Source organism: Bacillus rossius, chromosome 12, assembly GCF_032445375.1.
Source record: "Bacillus rossius redtenbacheri isolate Brsri chromosome 12, Brsri_v3, whole genome shotgun sequence".
Taxonomy (NCBI): domain Eukaryota; kingdom Metazoa; phylum Arthropoda; class Insecta; order Phasmatodea; family Bacillidae; genus Bacillus; species Bacillus rossius.
In genome coordinates, this window is record NC_086339.1 from 32,799,283 (window position 1) to 32,823,966 (window position 24,684).

A 24,684-nucleotide genomic window follows, 5' to 3' on the forward strand; every position below is an offset into this window, starting at 1 on the left:
CCCAAACATTCTATAGGCTACATATTTTTTGCATCCACATATCTACTAGGTAACAGATTCTGGTTTTGTATGCGCCACGAGGAAATAACTTATTATTTCACGCGGGCGACTATAACTGTCACGATGATCCCACCATTTCACGAGTGTTAACTTCAATAAGTAGCCAACGCTAAGTACTATGCCATGTCAAGAAAAAAAAACGGAAGTTTTATTGCAAACGGTAAAAAATTAATTGGAATTGAAAGATGGCGAGGCCTAATCCCACTTAAGTGAACTATCTGCAAATATTTATATTTGATGTGCGACTATGAACTGAAGTGAGGTAAGCGTCAAAATAATGTAAACATTTAGTTACCAAAAGGCTGCTGGATACTAGAAGTTCTGACCTTCAGCATTTTTACTGTTCATTTCCCAACTTAATAGTGATTATGTGACCAGTACTTCAGCTCCTCTACCTTTTCGTGACTTGCGTGACCTGTGTACACCCTGGGATAGCAGTTACGTGACGCAGTTGACAAATATCCTGCTTTGGGCTGTGCTAAATTTTGTGCTGAAATCCAAATCGAGGAATCACCCTACCCGATACCGTGGCCGGGATTAATGGCTGTCTGCATGGAGTTGAACTGTGAGTCATATGCGGATGCTGAGAGAAATATGTTACATATCAAGGAAGATAAAGCTTCTTGGAAAGCGAAAATATGGAGAGAAAAATAAAGTGAGGGAGTCTTTCAGTACTCGCCAGTGATCTAACCTCTGTAACGAAATTTAACTCAAACACGAAATGCAAAGTTGAATTCTTTAAAACAATCCAGAGCGTGATAAATGTACCCAAATTGTGCTTTCAACTACATTTCTAGACGTGAATCACACGTAGTTCGCCGCACCCGCCGCTATAATTGCTGCCGAAGCAGATAGGTTGACTATCAAATCATTTTATTATCAGAACAGAATTTAAAACTATATAACGAAACGTCTCCGATAAAAAGTGAAAAAGACTTGAATTTAATACCAGCTTTGGACTTGATTTTAGGTAATTAATTTTATTAAAATTGTGTCCGTCTTGTTAAAATTCATTAAACAGTTACTACTTTAAATATTCGTTTGTATTTGTGAACTTTGGTTCGCACGATCCTACCCCCCCCCCCCCCCCCAATATCTGTCCAGTTGGTAGCACCATGATTACACATTCCCGTTCTATACGACTTCCGTTCCATTCACGAAATTACTCATATTTAATGCCGTATACCGAGAGCTAAGATGCTACACTTAAAAAAAAGAGGTACTCGATGGAAATTTGCACTTATAAGAGAATTTTTCAAAGAAAGATTTGTAAACAAATTTTATAACAGTCAAGAGGAGTTTGAAGAAGCTCATAGATTTATTTAACTGATTGAAAACATTATATTGAACCACCATTTTTGGTTGACACTGTTATGTCATAGAGAAAATCCGAAAAACGGACAAAGAAAGCAAATATACAAATACACAGAAAGTAAGCCAAAATCAGCCGATGTCAAATGTTAAATGCATAAGCATCACAGAGAATTCCCTGGAAGAAATTAGTCAGAACAATATTACAGGACCAACGAACACAGTGAGCTGACAACGTTGGTCCAGTTGCAACAAGAAAATAAGATACAGACTAATATCAATCCTGGACAACAGTGACAGAGGAACCCAACGATTATACTAAACACACATTCCAAACAATACAACAACAACAACAACAACACAAACGAACACAGTAGACTTCGTAAGAAGGAAAAAAACAGTTGCAACGTTTCGGTAACTGTCATCAGGCACAAAAAGACTCATAGCGGATTCTGAAAAATTGGCGCGTGTGTGTGTATATGTATATGCATATGTGTTTTACCATATCTCCTGACGCGTTTTTCTCCTTGGAATACAGTGTAAACCAACAATGGCATATGTCCCAAATAATGTTTTAAACTAATCTTACCCATTGCAAAAAAAATATATTATTCAACTAAATATTTACGCTTATTACTCACTCACTAATTATACCATCCCCCCCCCCCCCCCCGGTATAAAACAAAAAAAAAAAGTGCGTGGAGTCCCTCCACGCGGAATAAGTGAAACTTCGTAATGTGGAAATGAAAATAGGAAGGGGTAGAAATTTATTTTTAGTGAAATCATATTGTATCAAATCAAACTAAAAAAAAACAAGTAAATGAAATAATGAATATTATAAATAGGACAACAAGTACGTATTTCAGCTAATTTCACGACGCTCACACTGTTTACTTCGCTGCATAGGAAGAATACCACGCGCATGTGCTTGGAATATTGGACGCTATTCGTTGCTAACGCTCGCGCTGGCCTGTAACAGGTATACTACGCGCATGCGTTCGAGTGCCACGCATTCACTCTCGCTCTGTCTCTTTCTATTCCCCCTCCCCAGGAGCGTTGAACGTCTAACGCAACAGTGCTTTCATACCCCCTCCATGGTAGCTTTGAATATATATACTGTATAGAAGTCGCGAGTGGATAGGATTTACTCTACGTTTTTCAGAAGCGTATGATGAGGAGCTTGGGAACTTCACCGCTGCAGTGCGCTGCCGTAACGCCCTGTATCGTCTTAGTTGTTATTTACACGTTAGAGCGCAGCCCTGTCGCCCGCTGTCATTCCCCGCACCCCCATCCATCATTCACTGCAGCTCAAAGTCGTTCAACGGGAGGGGGAAGGGGTGTTTGAAGAGTTCGACACTTGTCCGCTAGGGACCACCACAAGTCGATGCCCTAGAGATGGTGGCGATTGCGGCGGTGAATTAACCAACTACCTCAAAACCGTATTAGAAATTTTAACCTGGGCTGGCGACTTCTATACAGTATATATATATTCAAAGATGGTAGCGTTAAACGTTTAACTCAACCTTGTTGGAAGTCGCATTAGAAGTTTCACTTCAATGACACAAATCAAATATCAAGGAAAGCGTTTGACACAGTTCGAATGGAGATCCACAAGTGATTGGCCCTGCGACACATACGGTGCAGTGCTGTAATGCTGTCCTGCCCTGTTCTGCTCCGAGCATCATTAGACTCCTTCCACACCTGCCCGGCCGCGGAGAAACCGACCTCTAGCTGGGCGGGGACTCACGTACACCCGACCGCGCAGCAGGTCCACAAAGACAAGGGAAGTAGCAGACGAGACTACACTCTACAGACAACACGTGGCGGTCGTGTGTGTACTTCCGGGAAGCCTAAGATGTACATTAAGTTCTGTCCCTGCCCGAACACGCACGAATATTCACCTTCCGGCCAACCTCGGGTTTATTTATATGTATTTATATTTCTCTGTTTATTCTAATGTAGCTATACTAACCTAACTAACCGTCCATAGTGTTTTAATGTAGCTAACCTAACCGACCACTTTTAATATTTGAATTCATTTTTCCTGCGCAAAAATAAAACAAATCCCGAGGTTGGCCGAAGGTGAATATTCGGGCGTGTTCGAGCAGGGACAGAACTTGATGGACATCTTAGGCTTTTCGTGTACTTCCCAAGTACTTCGCAAACTTGAACCAGGTTTCTATCGCCGACCACGACGACAACCAGCCCTCGCACTTGGGGGAGCTGACGACAGTCGGGTGTCCGTCCACCCGACCACCGACAGTTGTCGGGAGAGGACGAGGTGTCTCGTTCACTTCTCCTCTCCGAAACGGCGTGTCCTCTGCATTGTCTGCCCGTACGTATCTGTGTCGTGCAGGTGTGAAATACGAGAAGCCTATGTTGTACATTCTATATTGCACAGACCCGAATACTGACGTTGGCAAGCCTTCATTTTACAGACGAGAGAGCCACACCCGAAGTTCCCCGAAGTTCATGCTCGCTTTTTTTCCCCGTTCCATCTCATTGTATAAACCGGTGTGGCATTAAATTCTGCGGTCGATTAGGATAGGTTAGCTACATTATAAATACTTTAAAACATTGTGGAAGGTTGGTTATATTAGTTAAGTATAGCTACATTAAAAATACTGTAAAATCGTTTTATGGTTGCTTAGCAAATAACTTTTTAATATGTAGCTATCCAGGGCTAGGAAACCGTTTACATGATTTCACAGTATATTTAATGTAGCTATCCTAACCAAATCAACCGTCCACAATGTTTTAAAGTATTTATGATGTAGCTAACCTAACCTAATTGACCATTAGTTATCATGAGTTGTATATTTATTTACAATGAACAAAAAAAAAAAAAAAAAAAACCGGAGATGCAAGATCGGGAGTTTGGCTCTCTCGTCTGTGAAAAGATGGCTTGTCAACGTGAGTATTCGGGTCTGTGCAATATAGAATGTACATCATAGGCTTCCCGTGAACTACGGTGTTCCCCCTCTCCTTGAACACGAGTCTGGGGAACTGGACTGCCGCGCCTGCGACACACCTGCGAGACCTGACACACCTACGCTCGGGCGCCGCCTCGTCCAACTAACGCCGGGTCTAATGGGGCAGTGTTGTTTTTTTCCCATACGCTGCGTTTTGCTTCTGCGTCTTCTGATAGCAGCAGATACACTGCAGCAGTGGTTCCCAAACGGTTGGTCGCGACCCACCTGTGGGTCGCGGAAGGGTTACAGGTGTTTCGCGACTCGATCCTATAACTATCAGGAACCATCACAAAAGATAAGAAAAATCGAAACAAATCGGATTGTGCAAACACATATCTATTGTCAAATAAATAACTGTTTTGCTACAAAGTGCTTATATTTTGTAAACCATTTTCAAATCAGAACACAAATAGTTTATCAATAATAAATCGGTATCATATAAAAGGGGGGTTGTATGTAAAGTCGGTTTACGGACGATAATTTTACGTGTTAACGTCATGAGAAAACAGTGATGAAAAATTGCAAACTTTTTAATTTTCAAGTATTATTTACAGTTTTTGCAAATTTAATTTAAATAATTTGTTTAAATATAATCACGAACAATTAGTTTAAAAGCCCGCCTTAACCTGTTTGATATTATAGAAGATTTTCTCGCACGGTGGTCGACCGGTTCTTGCACGCTCGGCTCAGGCGTAACGTGACAATGAGTCATGCTTTTTCGTGCGTGCAGCCGGCGTTCATCGATTTATAAGAAGTTATCACGTCAAAAAGTATATATATATATATGTGCAATATTTGATGGTAAATTATATATACATAAGGAAGGGATACGATACAATAAAGTTTTTTTACTCCACTATGGACCGATAGACCGTGGAGGTATTCATATAAGGAAAGGTGGGTCGCCAGCTTAAAAAAGTTTGGGAACCACTGCGACTAGGGACTAACACCGCACAGCTCCAGAGTTTTTGCGTGAAAACCTGCCGTCGATGTCACGTCATGCGTCAGTCCGATAAATTACAGAGAGGTATGCCCAGTACCTACCATGGAGGTTATACTCCTTACTTATTATTAGTATTACTTCTTACCTCTGTGGTATGAACAACGTATCTGCCCAATACCAACATTATGACAGCAAAAATAAATCTTTTGTGATACATGAACTAAAACATTTTAAAGATTCGTGGAGAAAAAAATTAACCTCCAGCGCTTAAAATTAATTAAAAAGAAGTTTATGGTGCTTGACACCAGATAATATAATGTATAATTTATCTGAAAAAATATTTTGTCGTCACACCTCTTGCCACTAGGTTATTTTTTCACATTCTCCCCTGCGTTGTTGGTACAGAGCTGTATGGTGTTGTCTCATGTGTTTCTGGTAGCACTGTGTTGTATTGTGATTGCCATGCACAGGGCTGCGCTCACTCGTGTGCACGCAGGGTAGCCAGCACTGTCACTCCCTATGTCACTGTCACTCCCTATGTCACTGTCACTGTCACTCCCTATGTCACTGTCACTGTCACTGTCTCAGTGTGGACGTGTACCGAGAAGTAAGTCGTTGGCTTTGATGTTGAAGGTTTTATTGACGAGACAAAATTGACGCTGTGTCTTTGGGGAACCGCCTTCAAATACATATGAATACAGGAACAGTAATCGGTATAACTTCACTGGAAATAGTACTATCAAAAGGCGAATCAAGCTCAAAAAGGAAAGGGGAAAATTTAATCTAATTCTAAAAGGTGGAGAATCCATGGTGCCAAATAAATATATTTTAAAAAACAATAATTTGTTAAGATTATTGAACGTGCGAGGAATGGCGGTATCAAAATAATAACTCGAATAATTAAAATATATATTTAAAACAATAATTCATATGTTTTAGATTAGTAATTAATTAAATTTTTAATATTTTTATTTTAAATACAATATTTTATATGATTTAGGTTACTACTAAACTTGGATGTTAAATTTTCAGATGATTTATCAGTAATTTCTGTAATTTTAAAATCTGTTAGTATGTAATTTTATGTTTAATTCCAATATATAACTTATGATACGTTGTTTATGTCACACGGCTCAGTGTAAGGGAAGGCGTACACGCCTTAACTGCGCCAAGCAAAGGTAAAATAAATAAATAAAAAATGTTTCAACTGCAGATCCTTGCTCTTTTTTTTGCTATATTTCGAAAGAGGGAGGGGGGGGGGAGAGTCCGGAAGTTACCCCCCTCCTCCACCCACCCACCCGGATACGCGGAAACGTGGTTGCTGATAAAGTATAACGTGAAGAGGATAAAGTTTGCATCGCGCATGAATGACGAGAATATAAAACCAATAATAGAATCTGACGACTTGACAGAAATCGAAGGGATATATTTTTTTTCCAGCTACATGTTTTCACTGCGGTGACATGAATGTACGGGGAGAATCCATGGTGCCAAATAAATATATTTTAAAAAACAATAATTTGTTAAGATTATTGAACGTGCGAGGAATGGCGGTATCAAAATAATAACTCGAATAATTAAAATATATATTTAAAACAATAATTCATATGTTTTAGATTAGTAATTAATTAAACTAAAATATTTATTAAAATGTTACATTTTAAAGCTAATTTTAACTATTTAAAAGACTATTACACAATTGTAAAATAAAGTATTAAAATTTATTTCGTTATAAGATTTGGTTATCATAGAGATTTTTCTTATGTGATTTTAATAATTTTACAGCCAAGTTTTTTCCATATTTGCTTTTTTTAAAATCTATTTTAAGTCCCTATTTTATGAAAAAGTTTGAATTTTTTTTAAACACATTCTGTATTGACTATATCTGTCCATCAGGTCTCCATAATGAAAATCAGCCGAAAAAAACCAACCCCATAGAATTATGTCGAGTCGTTCAGATTATATTATTGTTTATATATTCTCGTCATACATGCACGATGCTGCCTGTGCTATTCAATCAATGCGTGAATGAAAGAAGTCTAAGGGAATATTCCAGTGTTTGCCTGGGGCGATTTCGGGAAAACGACTGTAGAATCAAAATCAGCTTGGATGGTCCGGGATTCGAACCCCAGGCCCTCGCGGGTGAGAGGTCACAAGTTCAGGCCGAGCGCTAGCTCAGACGCAGTTCTGTGAGGGAAGGTGACTCACCGTGAGTTCCCGCGAAGCACAGAAATGATTACAACACCGAATGTTCGCACGCAGAGAGAAGCGACTCAAATCAAACGAGTCCGTGAGTTGCGAAGGTCTGTTCCCGCGCAGCAACTGACAAGTGTTAATATTTTATTAAACTTTTAACCTTAACCTTATGCATTAATTTAATTTTCTTTTACTTTAAATTTTGTACTGATTCTTGTGTTTTTGACGTGACAACGTCTAATGAATCGATGAACGCGGGCTGCACGCACGAAAAAGTGTCCCGTTACGCACATTGTCCCGTTACGCACATTGTCCCGTTACGCTGTGTCCCGTTACGCTCATTGTACGCTTGCGCCGCATCTATCTCTCTTCCACTCAATTGTAACAACCATCGATTTGACTTTTTCGAGGCACATTAAACTTGAAACACTCCCATTCGTTTCCTACTTTTCCTATCATCGTCCTATCCTAGAATAACACAGATTGGAAGAAGTTAAATAGCATACATGTATAAAAGTTATAGTTAAAATAATCTCTTCGTTAAAGTAATAAACATATTTGAATTAATGAGTGCAAATAAAAGTAAATTTATCAATTAAATTGTAGATTTCATTTCACTCCTTCTTTGTATCCATAAAATAGCAATAATTCAATAAAAATGATTCAATTTTATTCATAAAGGTATGCAATCATTTTATCAATGTTTTGTTATGACGTCACGTTAAACTATCGTCCGTAAACCGACTTTACAGGCAACCAATGTTTTCTCGAGTTTTTAACATTTTGTTAATTTTGTAAGCAATGAGAATACATCTTAACAATTCAGCTAGTTTTTCTTCAGTTCCAAAAGGCTTTGACGCATCTATTTATTGACTCACTGATCGAACCAACGCGGTTAGGAATATTGTTCACTGGTTAAACGGTAAATTTTATTATGTATAACATTAGATAATTCGTCTTCAAGGGTCCGGCCTAACCAGGGGAGTATCTGTGTTAATGAGGCGGGATGGTAAAGCGCGACGCATTATCATGCCACCGACGACTCACGAGCTCTAATCAACGCGCACCAGCGCTTGGCAGAAACAAGCAGGGGGCCATGGCCCCCACATTACGGGCCCTGGACCCAGGATCGGAGGACCCCCCCCCCACCCCTAATTTTACAGTTACGCGATAAATTATAATTGCATGGTTATTTTTTTTACCTACACTCTTTTTAGAATGTTATTTAACCTGAAAATACAGGATGTAATTATGGTTACTATTTTATAAGTCCGAACTAAGCTTTTTTTATAAAAATTCTATTACTTTAAAATAACCACAGAAAGTATTTATATATTTATTTCACACACTAAGATAAAAATGAAAATAGTTACAGATAAATAAAATTAGCTGTAGGTGTGTGAAATCTTCTAAAATTTCAGTAAATAAAGAAATATTCATTTTTTTTAGTTTGTAAAAAAATTATTATAGTTAAACATTTAAAAATAATCTGGGTGGGGTCCGGGTCCCCTCCAGACCCGGGCCCTGGACCTAGGGGTCCACCCAGCCCCACCCTTGTGTGCAGGGGCGCAACAACTTTTCCAAAAGGGGGGGGGGGGCAATATACCTTTTTATAAAGAATCATCGATCCCCCTATTGAAGCGGGGGGGTCCGGGGGTCCTCCCCCGGGGAAATTTGTACTTCAAGGTGGAAAATGGTGCTATTTAAGCAGTTTTAATATCTAAAAATTGATTACACAGCACTTTCTCTGCCCCCGTTTGCCCACACTTCAAGGTTTCAGAAGGGGGGGGGGGGCCAAAATACCCTTTCCGCCTTGTTGTTGCGCCCCTGCTTGTGGGGACCATGCAGGGGGTGTGCACGCATGCGCGACTACATGGCAACCGGGTGACGCAGCTCATTGTCCGCGCCGTGTTGGCTGGACGCCCGAAACATCGGCTCAAGTTTCGGTGTTCAGCGTGATTTACGGGGAGTGACTTGTTTTTTTTTTTTTCAACGACGGGGAGCTTATAACTCCGTGCTTGGCAACGATCACCAGACGTGGTGAAGCACCATTCCCGCAACTTTAGGGTCATCACAATGTGGCGGTGACGAGGTAATATAAAAAAAATAAGTGACTTCAACTTTGATCACAGCATGGCGTCTCCCGACAGTTCGTAATCCCGCTGTGTCAAAAACAAGCAACTCCCATTACATGTCCAGGAAAGTCACGCGTGGCTTGCGTTATTCACGTGAAGTTCCAGTCTTTCGCAACATGTCACTGACGACAGCTGTGTGGTCAATGCACTATTTGGTTGCGCGTCAGTAAAATAGTTCTTACCTGCATACCTGTGGTGTTTAATTGAACCAGCCGTACTTGCCTTGCGATATAATTGGTAGCCTCGCCGCTACACTACGGAAATGACTGAAAACATCATTTTGGACGCATCCCGTTGCGTGTCACAGAGAAAATCTGAACAGACAAAAAAAAACATAGAAAAACACCCAAGACAAAAATTGCACGGCATCGGCTGATATTGGCTTTTTGTGTGTTTGTTCTTTCATCTTTGTTTGTCCGTTCTTCAAGTTTTCTCTTGTGTGTTTTTTGTATGCGTCTTCGTTGGTCCATTCTTCCGGGTTTTCTCGTATGACACATGGTGAGAACCAGCAATGACGCATGTCCAAAAATAATGTTTTCAGTCAGTCTTCCATACCGCGAGAAACATTCAAAGAACGTGCCATGAAAACTGGTTTCAACGGCGTAGCTTCTGTCGCGACGCGCGCGCTCCACGCCTGAACTTACGCCCTGATGGCGAGTGGATCCATGCGGGAGGCGGCGGGAGGCGGCGCCGCAGGATTTATCGGCGGGGCTTCCGTTTCCGTCGCCGCAGAGTTCCGTTAAGAGCCGGCGACTCGACTCTGCGTCTGACCCGCGGACCGCTGGAAGGATCCACCCCGGTGGTGGGGCATGTTCGCGTGTTCTCCGCTGCAGACAGACGTTGCTTACTGCATATCCTCGTTTTAGAACATTCCTCTACATCCATTTCACTGACAAAACTGAACAACCCTCTAGCAAGTAGCTTGGCTTCTGGGTTGTAGCAGTGTCCTTGGCGAATAATTCACCGACGTTTCGGTCGACATTGCCGTCGCCATCATCAGGGAGCAGTTACCTACTGAGTAATAGTTACCCACTGAGTAGCAGTTACATACTCAGTACGCGACTGCAATGTCGACCGAACCGTTGGTGGATTATTCGCCAAGGACACGGCTACAAACAAGAAGCCAAGATACTTCAGACAATGGCCGTGAAAGCCGGCGAACATTATTAACCCTCTAGCAGTTGTTCAGGTTAGGCAACCCGTCGATGTAGGTTATATGTTCAGCGGTCCAACTCTCTAACAAATGTCAGTTTATCAATGCCTAATTAAAGTTAAACGAAAGATATCGATATTTATTTAACTTGTAATATATATGATTATACATATGTGGGTTCACCCTCAAATCCCCACTACTTGCAGACTTTACCTAACTTTTAATTAGCCGTAGGGTTTTACGTCATCCGGTAGCACCCTCAATGGTAACTTCGCTCCAAAAGTAGGCCCTCAAGCTTGACATAGGAAAGCTTCGCCCCATCGACCGCTTTGCCCTCGAAGACACCCTGCGGGAAATTCGCTCTCTATCTCCCACTTAATGAGGCCCTCGCCCCACAAATTACTTAGAGGAATGAATTTCCTCGATTATTTATCGCCATCATACTTACGCTTGGCTTCTATAAAAATAAAAAAAAGATCATTTTAATTTAGACAGGCATGCCGAGTATGAAGACAGCAACTGTAGGTTTCGGAAATTTTCACCGTATCAAAGAAATTGTGTCTATCTGAGGTATTGCTGATGGGGATAGAGAAATAGTCACAAAACCGAAATTTCAGATCTTACAAAATACTACGCGATGCGACGGTGCAATCGTATTTTCGTACGTGTTACCGTTCGACCACAAGGACCTCCGTAGAAAGAACTGCGACTTCAAAAGTTGCGTTTCCAGCTCATCTCGCTTTCGTTTGCTTTTCATCCCTGTAACCAAAAGGAATAATTTTAAGAAATGGCGTTGCCATGACGATTCTTCTACAACAATCCTACAATGGTCCGGCTTGGAAGGTTTGCAAGAGTTTTTAATTTTTTTTTTTTTTGAGTTGGTGGAAGGGTGGCGGTTGGGAGGAAGGGCAGTTAAAAATAAATACTTCCATATTTTGGAATTTTTTCATCGGTTGCGAGCTAACATCGACCAACTTGCCGTCAAATTTCGAGTTTCTAGATTCACTGGAAGTGTGCTACAATTTATATAGATAATTCAGTGAGTGGGTGAGTGAGTGAGTGAGTGAGTCAGTGAGTGAGTCGCTCATCGGGCTGTGTGTGTGTGTATATATATATATATATATGCTATACACACAGTAGCGGATCCAGAGGGGGGGCTAAGGGGCTCAAGCCCCCTCCAAAAGCATCTGGGTCCACTATTGTTTTAGTGTTTGCCTTGATAAAGCCTAGCCTCAGCTGGGTCAAGCCCCTCCCAAACCAATATCCTGGATCCGCCACTGTATACACATACACAGGTTGTCTTAGAACCCAACGCCAAATCGAGAACAGTTTATAAGCCAATTAATTATGATTCAGAATAAAAAATAAAAAAGTGCCATAGTTTTTGTGTAATAGGCATTTTTTTACTTCAAAATATTAAATCTACTCTCCCTGCATCAAATTATTGGATACTTTGACATTTTTTTGCTAAACAATCATGAATAACCCTACTATTGATAACAATTCAAAATAAAATCCAAAAGATTATACTTTTAAATCAAAATTCTGTGTGTGTCTTGCGCGGAAAAAACCTTTTTATTCGGGTAACTTCTAGTATCCGTACTGTAAAACAGTTAATTATGCTAACTTAGCAAGTTATTTTATTAATGGCTTATTTAAGGAAATAACTTGCTACTTTAGAAAACTAACTTTTTTCTTTATGGATATTCAAAGTTAGCTGATTAAACATGTTTGCCGCGTAAGTCTTGCACAAACTCTTTTTCCCCAAAGGTATAGCATTATTTATTGTATTTTGAATTGTTTTTAATAGTAGGGTTATTCAAGATACCGTAACACAAATTTGTAGGCACTTTTTCTAATAATTTGATGCAAGATAAGGATTTTAGAATTACTGGAAAAAAAATTTTATGACTAAAACTACAACACGTTATTAATTTTTTTAAAAATAAAAACATAATTTAATTGACCATCAGCATTTCGACATGGCGTAGTAAATCCTGTTTATATATATATATTTATATATATATATATATATATATATATATATATATATATATATATATATACATACACACACATATATATAAGTTTTTGCCTGTTTTCTGTTTTTATAAGTTTTTTTGTCTGTTTTTCTGTTCGTCTTTTGGTCTGTTTATTCAGGAATCACTCATAACAACTGGGCAATATCCATGACACATATGTTTTGTTTAAAGTTATTTTAGTTAATTTAAACATTAGGATATATATTATTTCAAAATATTCAAAATACTCATATGAGGAGAAAAAGGAGTGAGATCGGTTTTATGAAGTTAAATTCTTCTATTTGTATCTACTAGAGCGGAGGACAACAAAATAATTAATAAAAACGTGCACGGAGATTTATGTACCATAATGTGGGTAAGTTTGGTTGTACATAAAAAAATTTCAGAAGCAAATGAAGCTTGAGGTAAAAAAACTGAGCAACAATAATATCTTAAATTTAAACGTTATACTACTGTTTTAATTTATCGAAATTTATTCGCCAAGCTGATAATGTTATTTTCATAATAACAAAAAAATTCCTCATAGGCTATTCAAGTTGCATTGTATGTTTTTTGGTATTAATAATTAAAATTCAAGAGAAACAAACAATTGTTTTACAATATGTCTTAATTCTATCTATATGAGCACCCGGAACTACCAAATCGTAAATAAATTTACATAGAATATTACCTATTATTTGTTTTCCTTTTTTTTTGTCTTTTCCCTTTCTAATGAGGTTAGAAAATGTGCGTTTGTTTTTATAAAAGCTAAACCTATATCGGTACCCAGTAAAGAAAGCGTGACATGACATTAAAATAAGCATTAAAGTATTAATTAAAAACATCAATTATATTTATTGTAATTTTTTTTTATTTTATTTCTGAGGTGGTAAAAACATGATCATTTGGGTACTTTAGGGCCAACGGATATATATCACAGAATCCACAAAATGTAGATGTGTGAATTATATAATAAATATTTTACATACAAATAAAAATTACTCAGAATCTCAATACCATCCCCAGATGAAAAGTGTAAATGGGTCGAAAATTGTGATTTGTGGTTTATTAAATTCATGTATGTTTATGAATTTACTTATATGGAACACAATAAATTGTACAGTCTCCAACTAATACACATTTTTTGCCAATCAATAGTATAGATAATATATATGCAATATTAATACTATACGGATTGGGCTGAAAATTTGGTAACTAAGAACTCATGGATTTTCCTATGTTTTATTTTCAATGTTGAAGATATCCTTTTATTTTCTTGAGATTCCCCCGTTTACAAAATTTTCCTTGTCTGTAGAAACACTGAATGTCATTGTGAGGAAACAATAGGAGAAAACTTCAATTTAAAATGATAAATTAAAAAAAATCGTTTAATATAATTTAATTCTTTTGGATATAACGCCACTGCTAGTTCGAAATATATGTCGTAGGAAAGCCCAAATAACGGACACAGAAATATGAATCCACCACAAACACGCAGAAAACACCAATGGAAGATTTTTAGTAATGAAGGTTAACATTTAAAATTAGGCTAATTTTGGTTTGTTTTCTGTGTATTTGTGTATTCATAATTTTTTTTCTAATCTTCAGGTTTTCTCTACGAAATACAGTTCAAACTATCAACGGCGTATGTGCAAAATAACGATTTCAATCAATCTTTTACACTGCAGGAATACTTTAAAAAAAAAGTAATAGAGATACAATGTCCAGATCAGGAGACGTTGAAAACGAGAAACTCCAAAATTAAGTTCTTAACAAAAAGTATGGGTGTTCAAGATTGTGATACCGATTCGCTTGAACTTCTATAACGGTAGGAGAGAGGGGTAAACGTTACATCCGAGACAATGGAAACGAGAACACGTTTGTTTTTCCAAGAGAGATGGAAGGTTTAAGCTGATGGATTGCTGCGCAGGGCATAGTAAAGTGAGTTAACGTGCGGAGGCGAAGGAACTCAACTGAAATGAAGACAAAAAACAAACAAATTACAGCGACAAGCGAGAGCGCGCACAGGAACAAACACCCCAGCATTAGTCAGCGCCTTGGAAATTCCTCATCCAGACGCAACGCTGAAGATCTTAAGAGCACTTACCTAGATCAGTTTTCACTCAACTTCAGTCCAATTTACGGGGCTCCGTGGTTCGTTGACCTACGCTGCTGGTTCGAGAGGCAGTGGAGATGAATTAAAAATTTTTAAGCGTGGTTTTTTTTATTTGATGAATGAAAGTAAAATATTTTCTTACGGGAATGAGAACTTAAGAGTGTTTTAGAGGTGAATTTAGCACGAAAGGTTGCAGAGTAACGCTAGGAGAAGACTCGCACGAAACTTAAGGAAAGGTTTTCTGTAAAATGAACAAAATTTTATGCAGTGAGCATATCCGTGTTTTTTTATATGGTTTTGTTGATAAAACTATGGGCTAGTTATAAATGGTTTCATTTTTAAGTAGTTGTATTTCAATTAACCTAGAATCAGCCTTCGAATTTTGCATTTTTGTCATTAAAAAAAAAACAATATTTATCATTTGTGTGACAAAAATAAAATCATTATTTTATTTTTACGTTCAACATTTTTTTTAACTTGTGGACTTCTTGAGTGGCCTAACTTCAACAAAATGAAAAATATATAATGCTTACTTTTTGCATAATTTTCTGGAAAAATTGAATTTTTAATTTTTTTTGTGCCGTATGGATAGGAGAACCAAATGGAATAAATAACTGAAAATGTTAGAGTTTTAAGGAAATGCTGGTGGCTACTGCGTGGTATGGTTTGAAATTCTTTCAGAAAATTTTTTTTTTTAATTATATTAGCCTTTTAATAATATTGCGAACGTGAGCAGGGCCGCGGCGCTAAGGTTCGGAGCTGGCTGGCGGCCCCGCACGGCACTGACGTTACGTGGCCGCCGCAACGTGAGACATGCCGCGCGCGCCTGGCGGATTACAAGGGTCGTCGCTTCCCCCCGTCCGTTACCCTAGCGACGCTCTGCATCGGCGGCGTTATCTAACACCTTGCAACTGGAGAGTACCACGGTTCGCCGCGCGAGATACCGACGTCTGTCTCAATCATTCAGGCGTAGGATCGGCGCGTAATGACGCGACTGGCCCCAGCCGCGTTAGTAAATTCTAGAAGTGGCGCCTTGGCCTATATAAGCCCAGGACGACGGCCTCCGGGAGTGGAGTTTATCCGGACGATAGTGCCACGGGTGCGCGAGAGTCCCGAGCGAAGTTCCGAGCGAAGCGTCGAGCGGACCTCGGCGAAGGGAAGTGCGACGACGGCGGCGGCGGATTGCTGCGGCGGAGTGCGGCGACGGAGATCCACGAGGGGTGTTGCGGCGAGAGTTGCGCCAGAGGTGCGGCCCAGCGAGGCGTGGGATTGTGTGAAACGAGTGACTGGGGAAGAAACATTTTTTAAGTGTAATTGATTATTAGGCATTTTTAGAAGATTATTTCTTAGTGTCGTAAATATTGGCAATCAATAAATCTGTGTAGTAAAATCATTAATTGGCTATCCATTTTCTCACGACGATTATTATTGTTTTAATAATTCGTAACAATATCATACAAATTCTTATGATTTTGAATGTCTAGTGAACATTAATTTTTTTTCTGAAATAAATTAAATCAGATCACATAACAGCTAGTAAAATTGACTTTAAACCTAAAATAATCTAGTTTTATATTCCATTTCATTCTCCTTACTCATACTACACAAATAATTGAAAACGAAGTGTTGCCAGCTAATTATGCAGTAAGAATACGATTTTTTTTTTCATTCTGTGAAAGTTCAGCCACCCAAAAAGTATGCAAGATTAACCGTGTGGAACGTAAATATGAAACAATGAACGGGAACTTAAGTGTGACTGTAAATGAAATCACCGGCAATGAAATACCATTGTCGTCTCACCAGTACGATCATTCACCTGTCCACATCTTATGCTGACGGGGCTAATAACGTGTTACACACGAGCAAAAAAACATTTTCAGCCTCCAGTTTGCCCACGGAACGTGTCACACGCACGCATGTGTGCGTGCTGCGTGTGTCGTTGGGCCGTGCGGGCAAAACACGGAATCTTGTGTTCTTTTATCCAAGGAGCGAGCGAGGCTCACGAGGGCTGGTCACGTGACGGCCCGCCCCCTGCCCTAGAAGCACCGCTGTGTTCGCCCCGCGTCGAAGCGAGTCCTGCAGTGTTACCAGCTTTGAATATATATACTGTATAGAAGTCACCAGCCCAGGTTAACATTTCTAATACGGTTTTGAGGTAGTTGGTTAATTCACCGCCGCAATCGCCACCATCGCTAGGGCATCGACTCGCGGTGGTCCATGGCGGACAAGTTTCGAACTCTTCAAACACCCCTTCCCCCTACTGTTGAACGACGTTGAGCTGCAGTGAATGATGGATGAGGGGTGCGGGGAATGACAGCGGGCGACAGTGCTGCGCTCTAACGTATAAATAACAACTAAGACGATACAGGTCGTTACGGCAGCGCACTGCAGCGGTGAAGTTCCCAAGCTGCTCATTATACGCTTATGAAAAACGTAGAGTAAATCCTATCCACTCGCGACTTCTATACAGTATATATATTCAAAGGTTACCAGTCTATGACGACTTTCGCTTAAGTCTTAGCGACCAAAAAACAATTGACAAGAAAAAAAATTAGCTACTTATCTGACGACTTTTGGAGTAAAATTAAAAACAGTTTAAGACAATGGATACGTTTCTTGTCATCTTGAAAAAAAAAAAAATTGGTTGTCTGTAAAGTCGGTTTACGGACGATAGTTTAACGTAACAACGTCATAACGAAACATTGATGAAATGATTGCATAATTTTATGAATAAAATTGAATCATTTTTATTGAATTATCACTATTTTGTATGGATACAAAGAAGTAATGAAATAAAATCTACAATTTAATTGATAAATTTAATTTTATTTGCACTCATTAATTCAAATATGTTTGATACTTTAACGAACAGATTATTTTAACTATAACTTTTATACATGTTTGCTATTTAACTTCTTCCAATCTGCGTTATTCTGTTAAGGATAGGACGATGATAGGAAAAGTAGGAAACGAATGGGAGTGTTTCAAGTTTAATGTGCCTCGAAAAAGTCAAATCGATGGTTGTTCCAATCGAGTGGAAGAGAGATAGATGCGGCGCAAGCGTATAATAAGCGTAACGGGACACAGGATAACGGGACATTGTGCGTAACGGGACACAGGATAACGGGATATTGTGCGTAACGGGACACTTTTTCGTGCGTGCAGCTGGCGTTCATCGATTTATTAGACGTTGTCACGTCAAAAACGTTTTGACGAAAAAAAAATGATTTAGCAACTTATCTGACGACTTTTGAAGTTTTAGACAATGGATACGTTTCTTGTCAACTTGAAAAAAAAATTCACTTGAAAATTTCAAGTATGTATTTAACTATAGAGTAGGTACTACACTGACTCTAGAGTAAAAATACAGTGACACTAGAACAACGCACTACCTACTAGTATTATCCTCGATACGTATTACCGATCTAAACTTGAAACTTTCATTTTTTTCACCTTAATTTTTTTTTCGAGTTGACAAAAACTTACGGATTATTAAGTAATAATGAAATATATTTAATCTGATTTAAATCCTTGTTACCTTTTGTTACAAATGCAATTGCATATTTGTAGTATTTTTTTTAGCAATTTATCTGATTGTTACAAAGATGATAATATATTTAATTAAACGTTAGTGTTTTTTATATATGTATGGTGTTGCACACGGTACGTTATTTTATTACAATTTAATTACATTACTTACCAACAAATTGTTATTATTTATTTCACGTGCCCCCCGCCCCCCCCCCAACCACACCCCCCCCACACACACACACACTTTTAGAGACCACCACTGGCCTCTTGTGCCCCTCCTAGAACGAAAGCCTAGATCCACCTTTGGTGAAATTTGTTTTAGCGACTTTTGATATTGGGCCTAGTGACTGGGATTTATTGTAGTTGGCAACACTGTAGATCTGCCACCTGCAGCGGGGAAGCACACAACTCACGTAGTTTCGGTTCCCTGCAAGAATTTCCGAATATTTCCGAAGTTTTGCGTTTTGGTATTAACGCCACTTCAGCCGCTAAATCAGAAGTTTCCAATGAAAACAAGCATGTTGTGACTGACCTAACCTAACCCTTCGATTTTTTTTTTTCCTAACCTAACTAAAACTAAGTGTATTTTGGAGGGGTCCGGGTTAGGGAGGGACCTAGGTGCGTCTCAGGCTGAAGCCTATACGCCTAGTCATGCTGGGATCAGCCATGCAGGGAGAGGGTCGCATGCATCGTGTGCTAGGAGGGGATAGGCCAGCCATGGCAACGATTGGCGCCATGACTAACTCCCCTCACTCTTAAATCTAGGCTATAACTAGAGATAGGTTGGGCCCAGGTAAAACCTGCATATACCGAAGTTGCACGAACGTGGTAGGGAACCGAGACTACGTGAGTTGTGTGCTTCCCACCCGAGGCGGCGTGCAACACCTGCCCTCCCTAGGAGCGCTCGTCAGCTCTGCGGCGACAGGCGCGGGGTGTTTGCAGAGCGCGCGAGGGGAACCAGCCAACAGGGTGGGAGGGTGGAGTTGCGAGTTTTTAAAACCTTCTTTGAACAGCTCTTGCGATGGGGAAAAAATTTTATTTGAATATTAGATTACTTGGACAATGTACAAGGAAAAATAATAATAATAATAATACATGAACACGCAGAAATAAAAAAAAAATGTTAACGTAAATTCCACGCGCGACAAGTGACACTTATTGCTCACTATACTATTAGGTAAAGGAAACATAATTCTCTTTGGTGGAGATCGCAGATTAAAAAAAAATTGCAATTATGCGAGAGCTAAATTATGCTATTACGCAAGTATGTACGTATGCAAGTATGCAATACTGCAAGTATGCAAGTACTATGCTATGTCATATCTACCTCTCTCCTGCCGTTTCCTCCTCTACCGGTTCCCCCCACCTCGAACCTAACTATTCCCCTCATGCGATAGGAATTTAGTGAAAGTTTTTATTCGTGTATCACAATTGTAAATTCTTTAAGATTTAATATTTTCGCAATGACATGACATAAAAACGTAGAGTGTAAGAGTACAGAGCATAACAAATCTACCAAGTTAGGTTAATCATTTATGTTCTTAACATTAAATAGTTGATGATTTTCAAAAAAAAAAAAAAAATCATCTCAATAATGTGTGCAATCGTGAACACAGCACCATTTTTGAGTTTATAAAAACTTACGAACTTTATTTTTTTTTAGCTTTCAAATAAGTTTGATAGTTTGTGAAATATAACTAGTACATTAAAATATGCATTGCATTAAAATTTAACTTTTCAAGATTTTAAGAGAAGCTCTTGTGGTGGGCAGAAGTGCAAATGACGAAATTCATTCCAGTAATTAGGTAGCGTCACTTTTTAGTGAAGAGAAAGTTCTTACATCTGACTGGATTAGTTAAGGTGGTGCCTCCCATTTTAGGCCAAGATTTTATATTTACAGTAATTTATTACAGATAAACTTGTAGACTTTTTCAATTTTTTAGCTTTCACGAAATGAAAAATATATACAGCACATACTTATTGCATAATTAGCTGTCAAAGTTACAATTTTAACGTTTTTGGGTTGTACAAATAAGGATAATTTAATTTATTGCAGAACTAAAACTTTTTAGCTTTAACTGCAATGTCACTGGCTACTTCAAGAAATGTTTTGAATTTATTTCAGAAAATATTAATTAATTTTACCTGATATTTCAAAATTCTCCAATTTGTTACGATTTTGACAGCCAAGAAACATGAAATGAGTTTTTGTGATAGAAATGCAAACCGTATCATGACGCAGCCAGTGTCATTGCAGTTAAACCTAAAAAGTTTCAGTTCTGCAATAAATTAAATTCTCCTTATTTGTACCACCCAAAAACGTTGAGAATGTAACTTTGGCAACTAATTATGCAAAAAGTATGCGCTGTATATCTTTTTCATTTCGTGAAAGTTAAACAATTGAAAAAGTCTAAAAGTAGATCTGTGATTAATATAAACATAAAATCATGACCTGAAATGGGAGGCACCCCCTTAAGCCATGAAGTCAAGGTTACGAAAAATGAGTACGTACGGAACCAACCAAATAAAGAAAACGTTGAGGGAACGGAAATTGTTCGATGGCAATAACGAATAACGAACAAGGTAGAGAGTCAGGAAAAAAAAGACTCCTTGTAGATTTATCGTCGTCGTCGTTGTATTATAATTGTAAACCTATATTGAGAACATTTTTGTGAGTTTTATCGTGCAAATGAATAACTCACTACAGCTCACTACACTCTACAGCACACTAAAAACTACAACAAACTACAGCACACTACTACACATACACGTTCCCACAGTTTTCATTACTTTTAATTTGGTACCCTTTTGCATACTTTAATCTATTTTAAAATAACTTTCTGTACTTTCGCAGACTTTTGCATACTTCAGCGTACCTACGTTAAGTACTTTTACATACTATGCATAGTTTCTAATACTCAAGTACAAATTCGCATCTCACAACCCGCAACTCTTAACTCTGACGTTAGATACGGTAAAGTTAATACGAATATCCAATTAATATTGACACTAAAGAATTTTTCGTTTATTCGAAGCGTAATAGTCGTTGAAAAGTTCGTCAAATCGTGTGTAATTTCTAACAGTGAAGCTCACATACATGTGGAAATTAAGTATTAAGGCATGGAACGGTAAGCAAATACTAAAAAGTGCAAATAAATAAAATTTTTAAATCGTAAAATTATTTTAGCGTCCTGCGCTGGTTTGAATGTAAGTACATAACTGTAAGATATTTTGGTAGGTAACACTCTTAAACATTTAATGGACGTTATTAACTTATAACTACTATGCTGAAAACGACAATGAATTTTCTTTATCGAAAATTAAATTAACCTAAAATAAAACTTTTAACATTTGTATAAATATTTACAATAAGGTTATGTAATAAATTTTACTACAATAAACCCATTATTTCACTGTTATATTCCACTGAAGACGTGGACACTGGTGAACAAATACCCTTTTTTTAATGCATAATTAATTACATGTGTTTCATATATTTGTTAACCCTAGTAATTTCCTATTCCTCTAAGTATATTTGGAGTTTCACTTACAGTGCGCGTGGTAGCCATGCAGCTATGTTTTTTGCCCCCTTCAGATACTCTCTGATGACGTCATCATTCTGACTTAAACCTAGTGAATATGAAAATGTTTCACTTAAAAGAAGTCACCTGGCACAACAAAATAATTTGTCAGCGTACACACTAAAAAACCTTTTGTTTGTGGCAGTAATACAAATATTTTTAGTGTTCAAAAGGTGTCTTACTAGTGACTTATAAAGATTAAAAATACTTTTAAACTTTTTATTAAGGTTGCGACAGCATTTCGTCATTGCCAAAAAATTTTTTGTAGGGTACAGAAGGACAAACTGTTAAATGGCGCCCCTCCAGTACATATATAATTTTTTTAAATTTTACCGTCGTAAGTGAGATGGCATGAAGCCTTAAAAAATATACGTGTAACTTCCCCGCAGTGAATGAATGACCATATGTTGTTGACGCAGAGCGGGATTTGCCGCGAACACAACGCCACGTGGTCGTCTCCCGGCGAGCTGACGGCGGACTATTCACCGGGGAAGCACCACAACGCCGAAATGCCACAAAGCCGAAATGCCAAAATTGACCACAACGCCGACAGCTAGAAAACTGCTCTGTACCACAACGCCGAAATAACAACTGAATGAATTTGTGTGTGTTTCTTAAATGTACCTTAACGCCGAAATACCACAATCAAACCTAACCTTACCTAAGCTAACCTAGCGTAATATAACCTAACCTAACTTAACCTAGCCTAACCTAATCTAGTCTAACCTAATCTAGTCTAACCTAACCTTAGTCTAACCTAACCTAATCTTTGTGGCAGTCCTGCAATGACATTTTTCGGCGTTGTGGTACACAGCAGTTTTCTAGCTGTTGTGGTAACGACCCACTCTCACCTATGTAGCAGTCGACGAGCCCCACGACGAAGGCCAGGAGGCAGCCTAGGGTGCGCGACGACATCCCCCCCTCTGTCCCCCTCCCACAGAGGTTCACCACCGCCGACGACCCATGTCCCCGTCCCTTCTGCACACACGCGCGCGCACGCAGGAGCGACCGCGACAAGCTCGCTCCGGGGCCCGCGGTGGGGAGACACTGCCGCGCCGACCTCGACACACTGACTGAGGCCGCCGCGTCGTCGCGACTCCAACCCCCTCCCCGTTCACCCCCCCACCCACCGTGACGCGTCAGAGGGGTTTCCTTCCACCCCTACGCCGGGCGTCCACCCCCTCCCCCTGCCGTCTGGGACACAACGGTATCGAGCGGCCACTTTAAAAGAAAAACAGAAACACGCAGGCACGAGCCAATTCCCGAGAACTATCCGCGGCTTCGTTTCACCAGCCACTTCTCCGAAACGGAACTCCTTTAACAGTTTTTTTTTTTTTTTAATTATTTTATCCCTAAAAATTAAAAAAAAAAAAAAAGACTGGTTTGACACGCATTCGACACGATCGCGCGAATCAACTAACTACCTTTAAGTACACGCGTTGCACAGTCTAGAGTGCAACTATGGTGCGCGGTTTGAAAAAAAAAAATTGGTTGTCTGTGAAGTCGGTTTACGGACGATAGTTTAACGTGACAACGTCATAACAAAACATTGATGAAATGATTGATCCAGAAGAAAAGGAAATATCATATTCGGCCTGGGCTGAGCTGTAATAGGTTTTTGTAACCAAACCAGTTAGGCATTAACAATATTATATTCTTAATAAAGACATTTTTTTTTTATAATTTTTCTATCTTTTGTATGATAAAATCTACCTCTGCATACTTTTATGAATAAAATTGAATCATTTTATTGAATCATCACTATTTTGTATGGATAAAAAGGAGTGAAATGAAATGTACAATTTAATTAATAAATTTCCTTTATTTGCATTCATTATTACAAGTACAAATAAAATTCGCATCTGCCGGGATTCGAACAGATAATCTTTGAATTGAAAGTTAGCGATACTGACCGCACGGCCAGGGGGCCATACTTGAATATAATAGTTTCAGATGTTATATACATATTTATAAAAATTTTGTTCACGGTAGGGGAATATTATTTCGTTTTAATAACACGATTTTATAACAAATACGCATCCCAAATACACCAAACTTATTTATAACGTGTTACAATATTTTTTAAAACATTGTGAAAAAGATCCCGGGTGTAATTTGAATTATTATGTGTAACTGTAAAACACTATTGTTGGTTCAAAAAGTATTTGAATATTCAACATTACTTTTAAATAACCGTACCGATTGTGCTGAAAATCGGTGGACGATCGTTAAATTAAATAATATTAATAATTCAAACGACGAAAATATGATTGAAAAGTCAAATCGATGGTTGTTCCAATCCAGTGGAAGAGAGATGCCACGCATGCGTACAATGAGCATGATGAGAGATGCCACGCATGCGTACAATGCGCAAACAGGACACATCCGTAGTGGGACATCCGTAGTGGGACATCCTTAGTGGGACATCCGTAGTGGGACATCCGTAGTGGGACACTTTTTCGTGCGTGCAGCCAGCGTTCACCGATTTATTAGACGTTGTCACGTCAAAAAACAACTTTCATATAAAAAATTGGTTGTCTGTAAAGTCGGTTTACGGATGATAGTTTAACTTGACAACGTCATAATAAAACATTGATGAAATTATTGCATACTTTTATGAATAAAGTTGAATCGTTTTTATTGAATTATCACTATTTTGTATGGA

General features: G+C 38.7%; 1 protein-coding gene across 2 annotated transcripts in view; it reads right to left on the reverse strand.

Annotated features, from left to right (window-relative positions):
• LOC134537810 (uncharacterized) overlaps positions 1 to 23,078 on the reverse strand; it is a 256,030-nt gene extending 232,952 nt beyond the window's left edge. For both annotated transcript variants that reach the window (XM_063378646.1, XM_063378645.1), the window contains exon 1: positions 22,871 to 23,078. In XM_063378646.1, the coding sequence (XP_063234716.1) occupies positions 22,871 to 22,934 (64 nt within the window). In that variant the 5' untranslated portion in view covers positions 22,935 to 23,078. The remainder of the gene's footprint in view (positions 1 to 22,870) is intronic.
• Between the last annotated feature and the right edge of the window lie 1,606 nt (positions 23,079 to 24,684).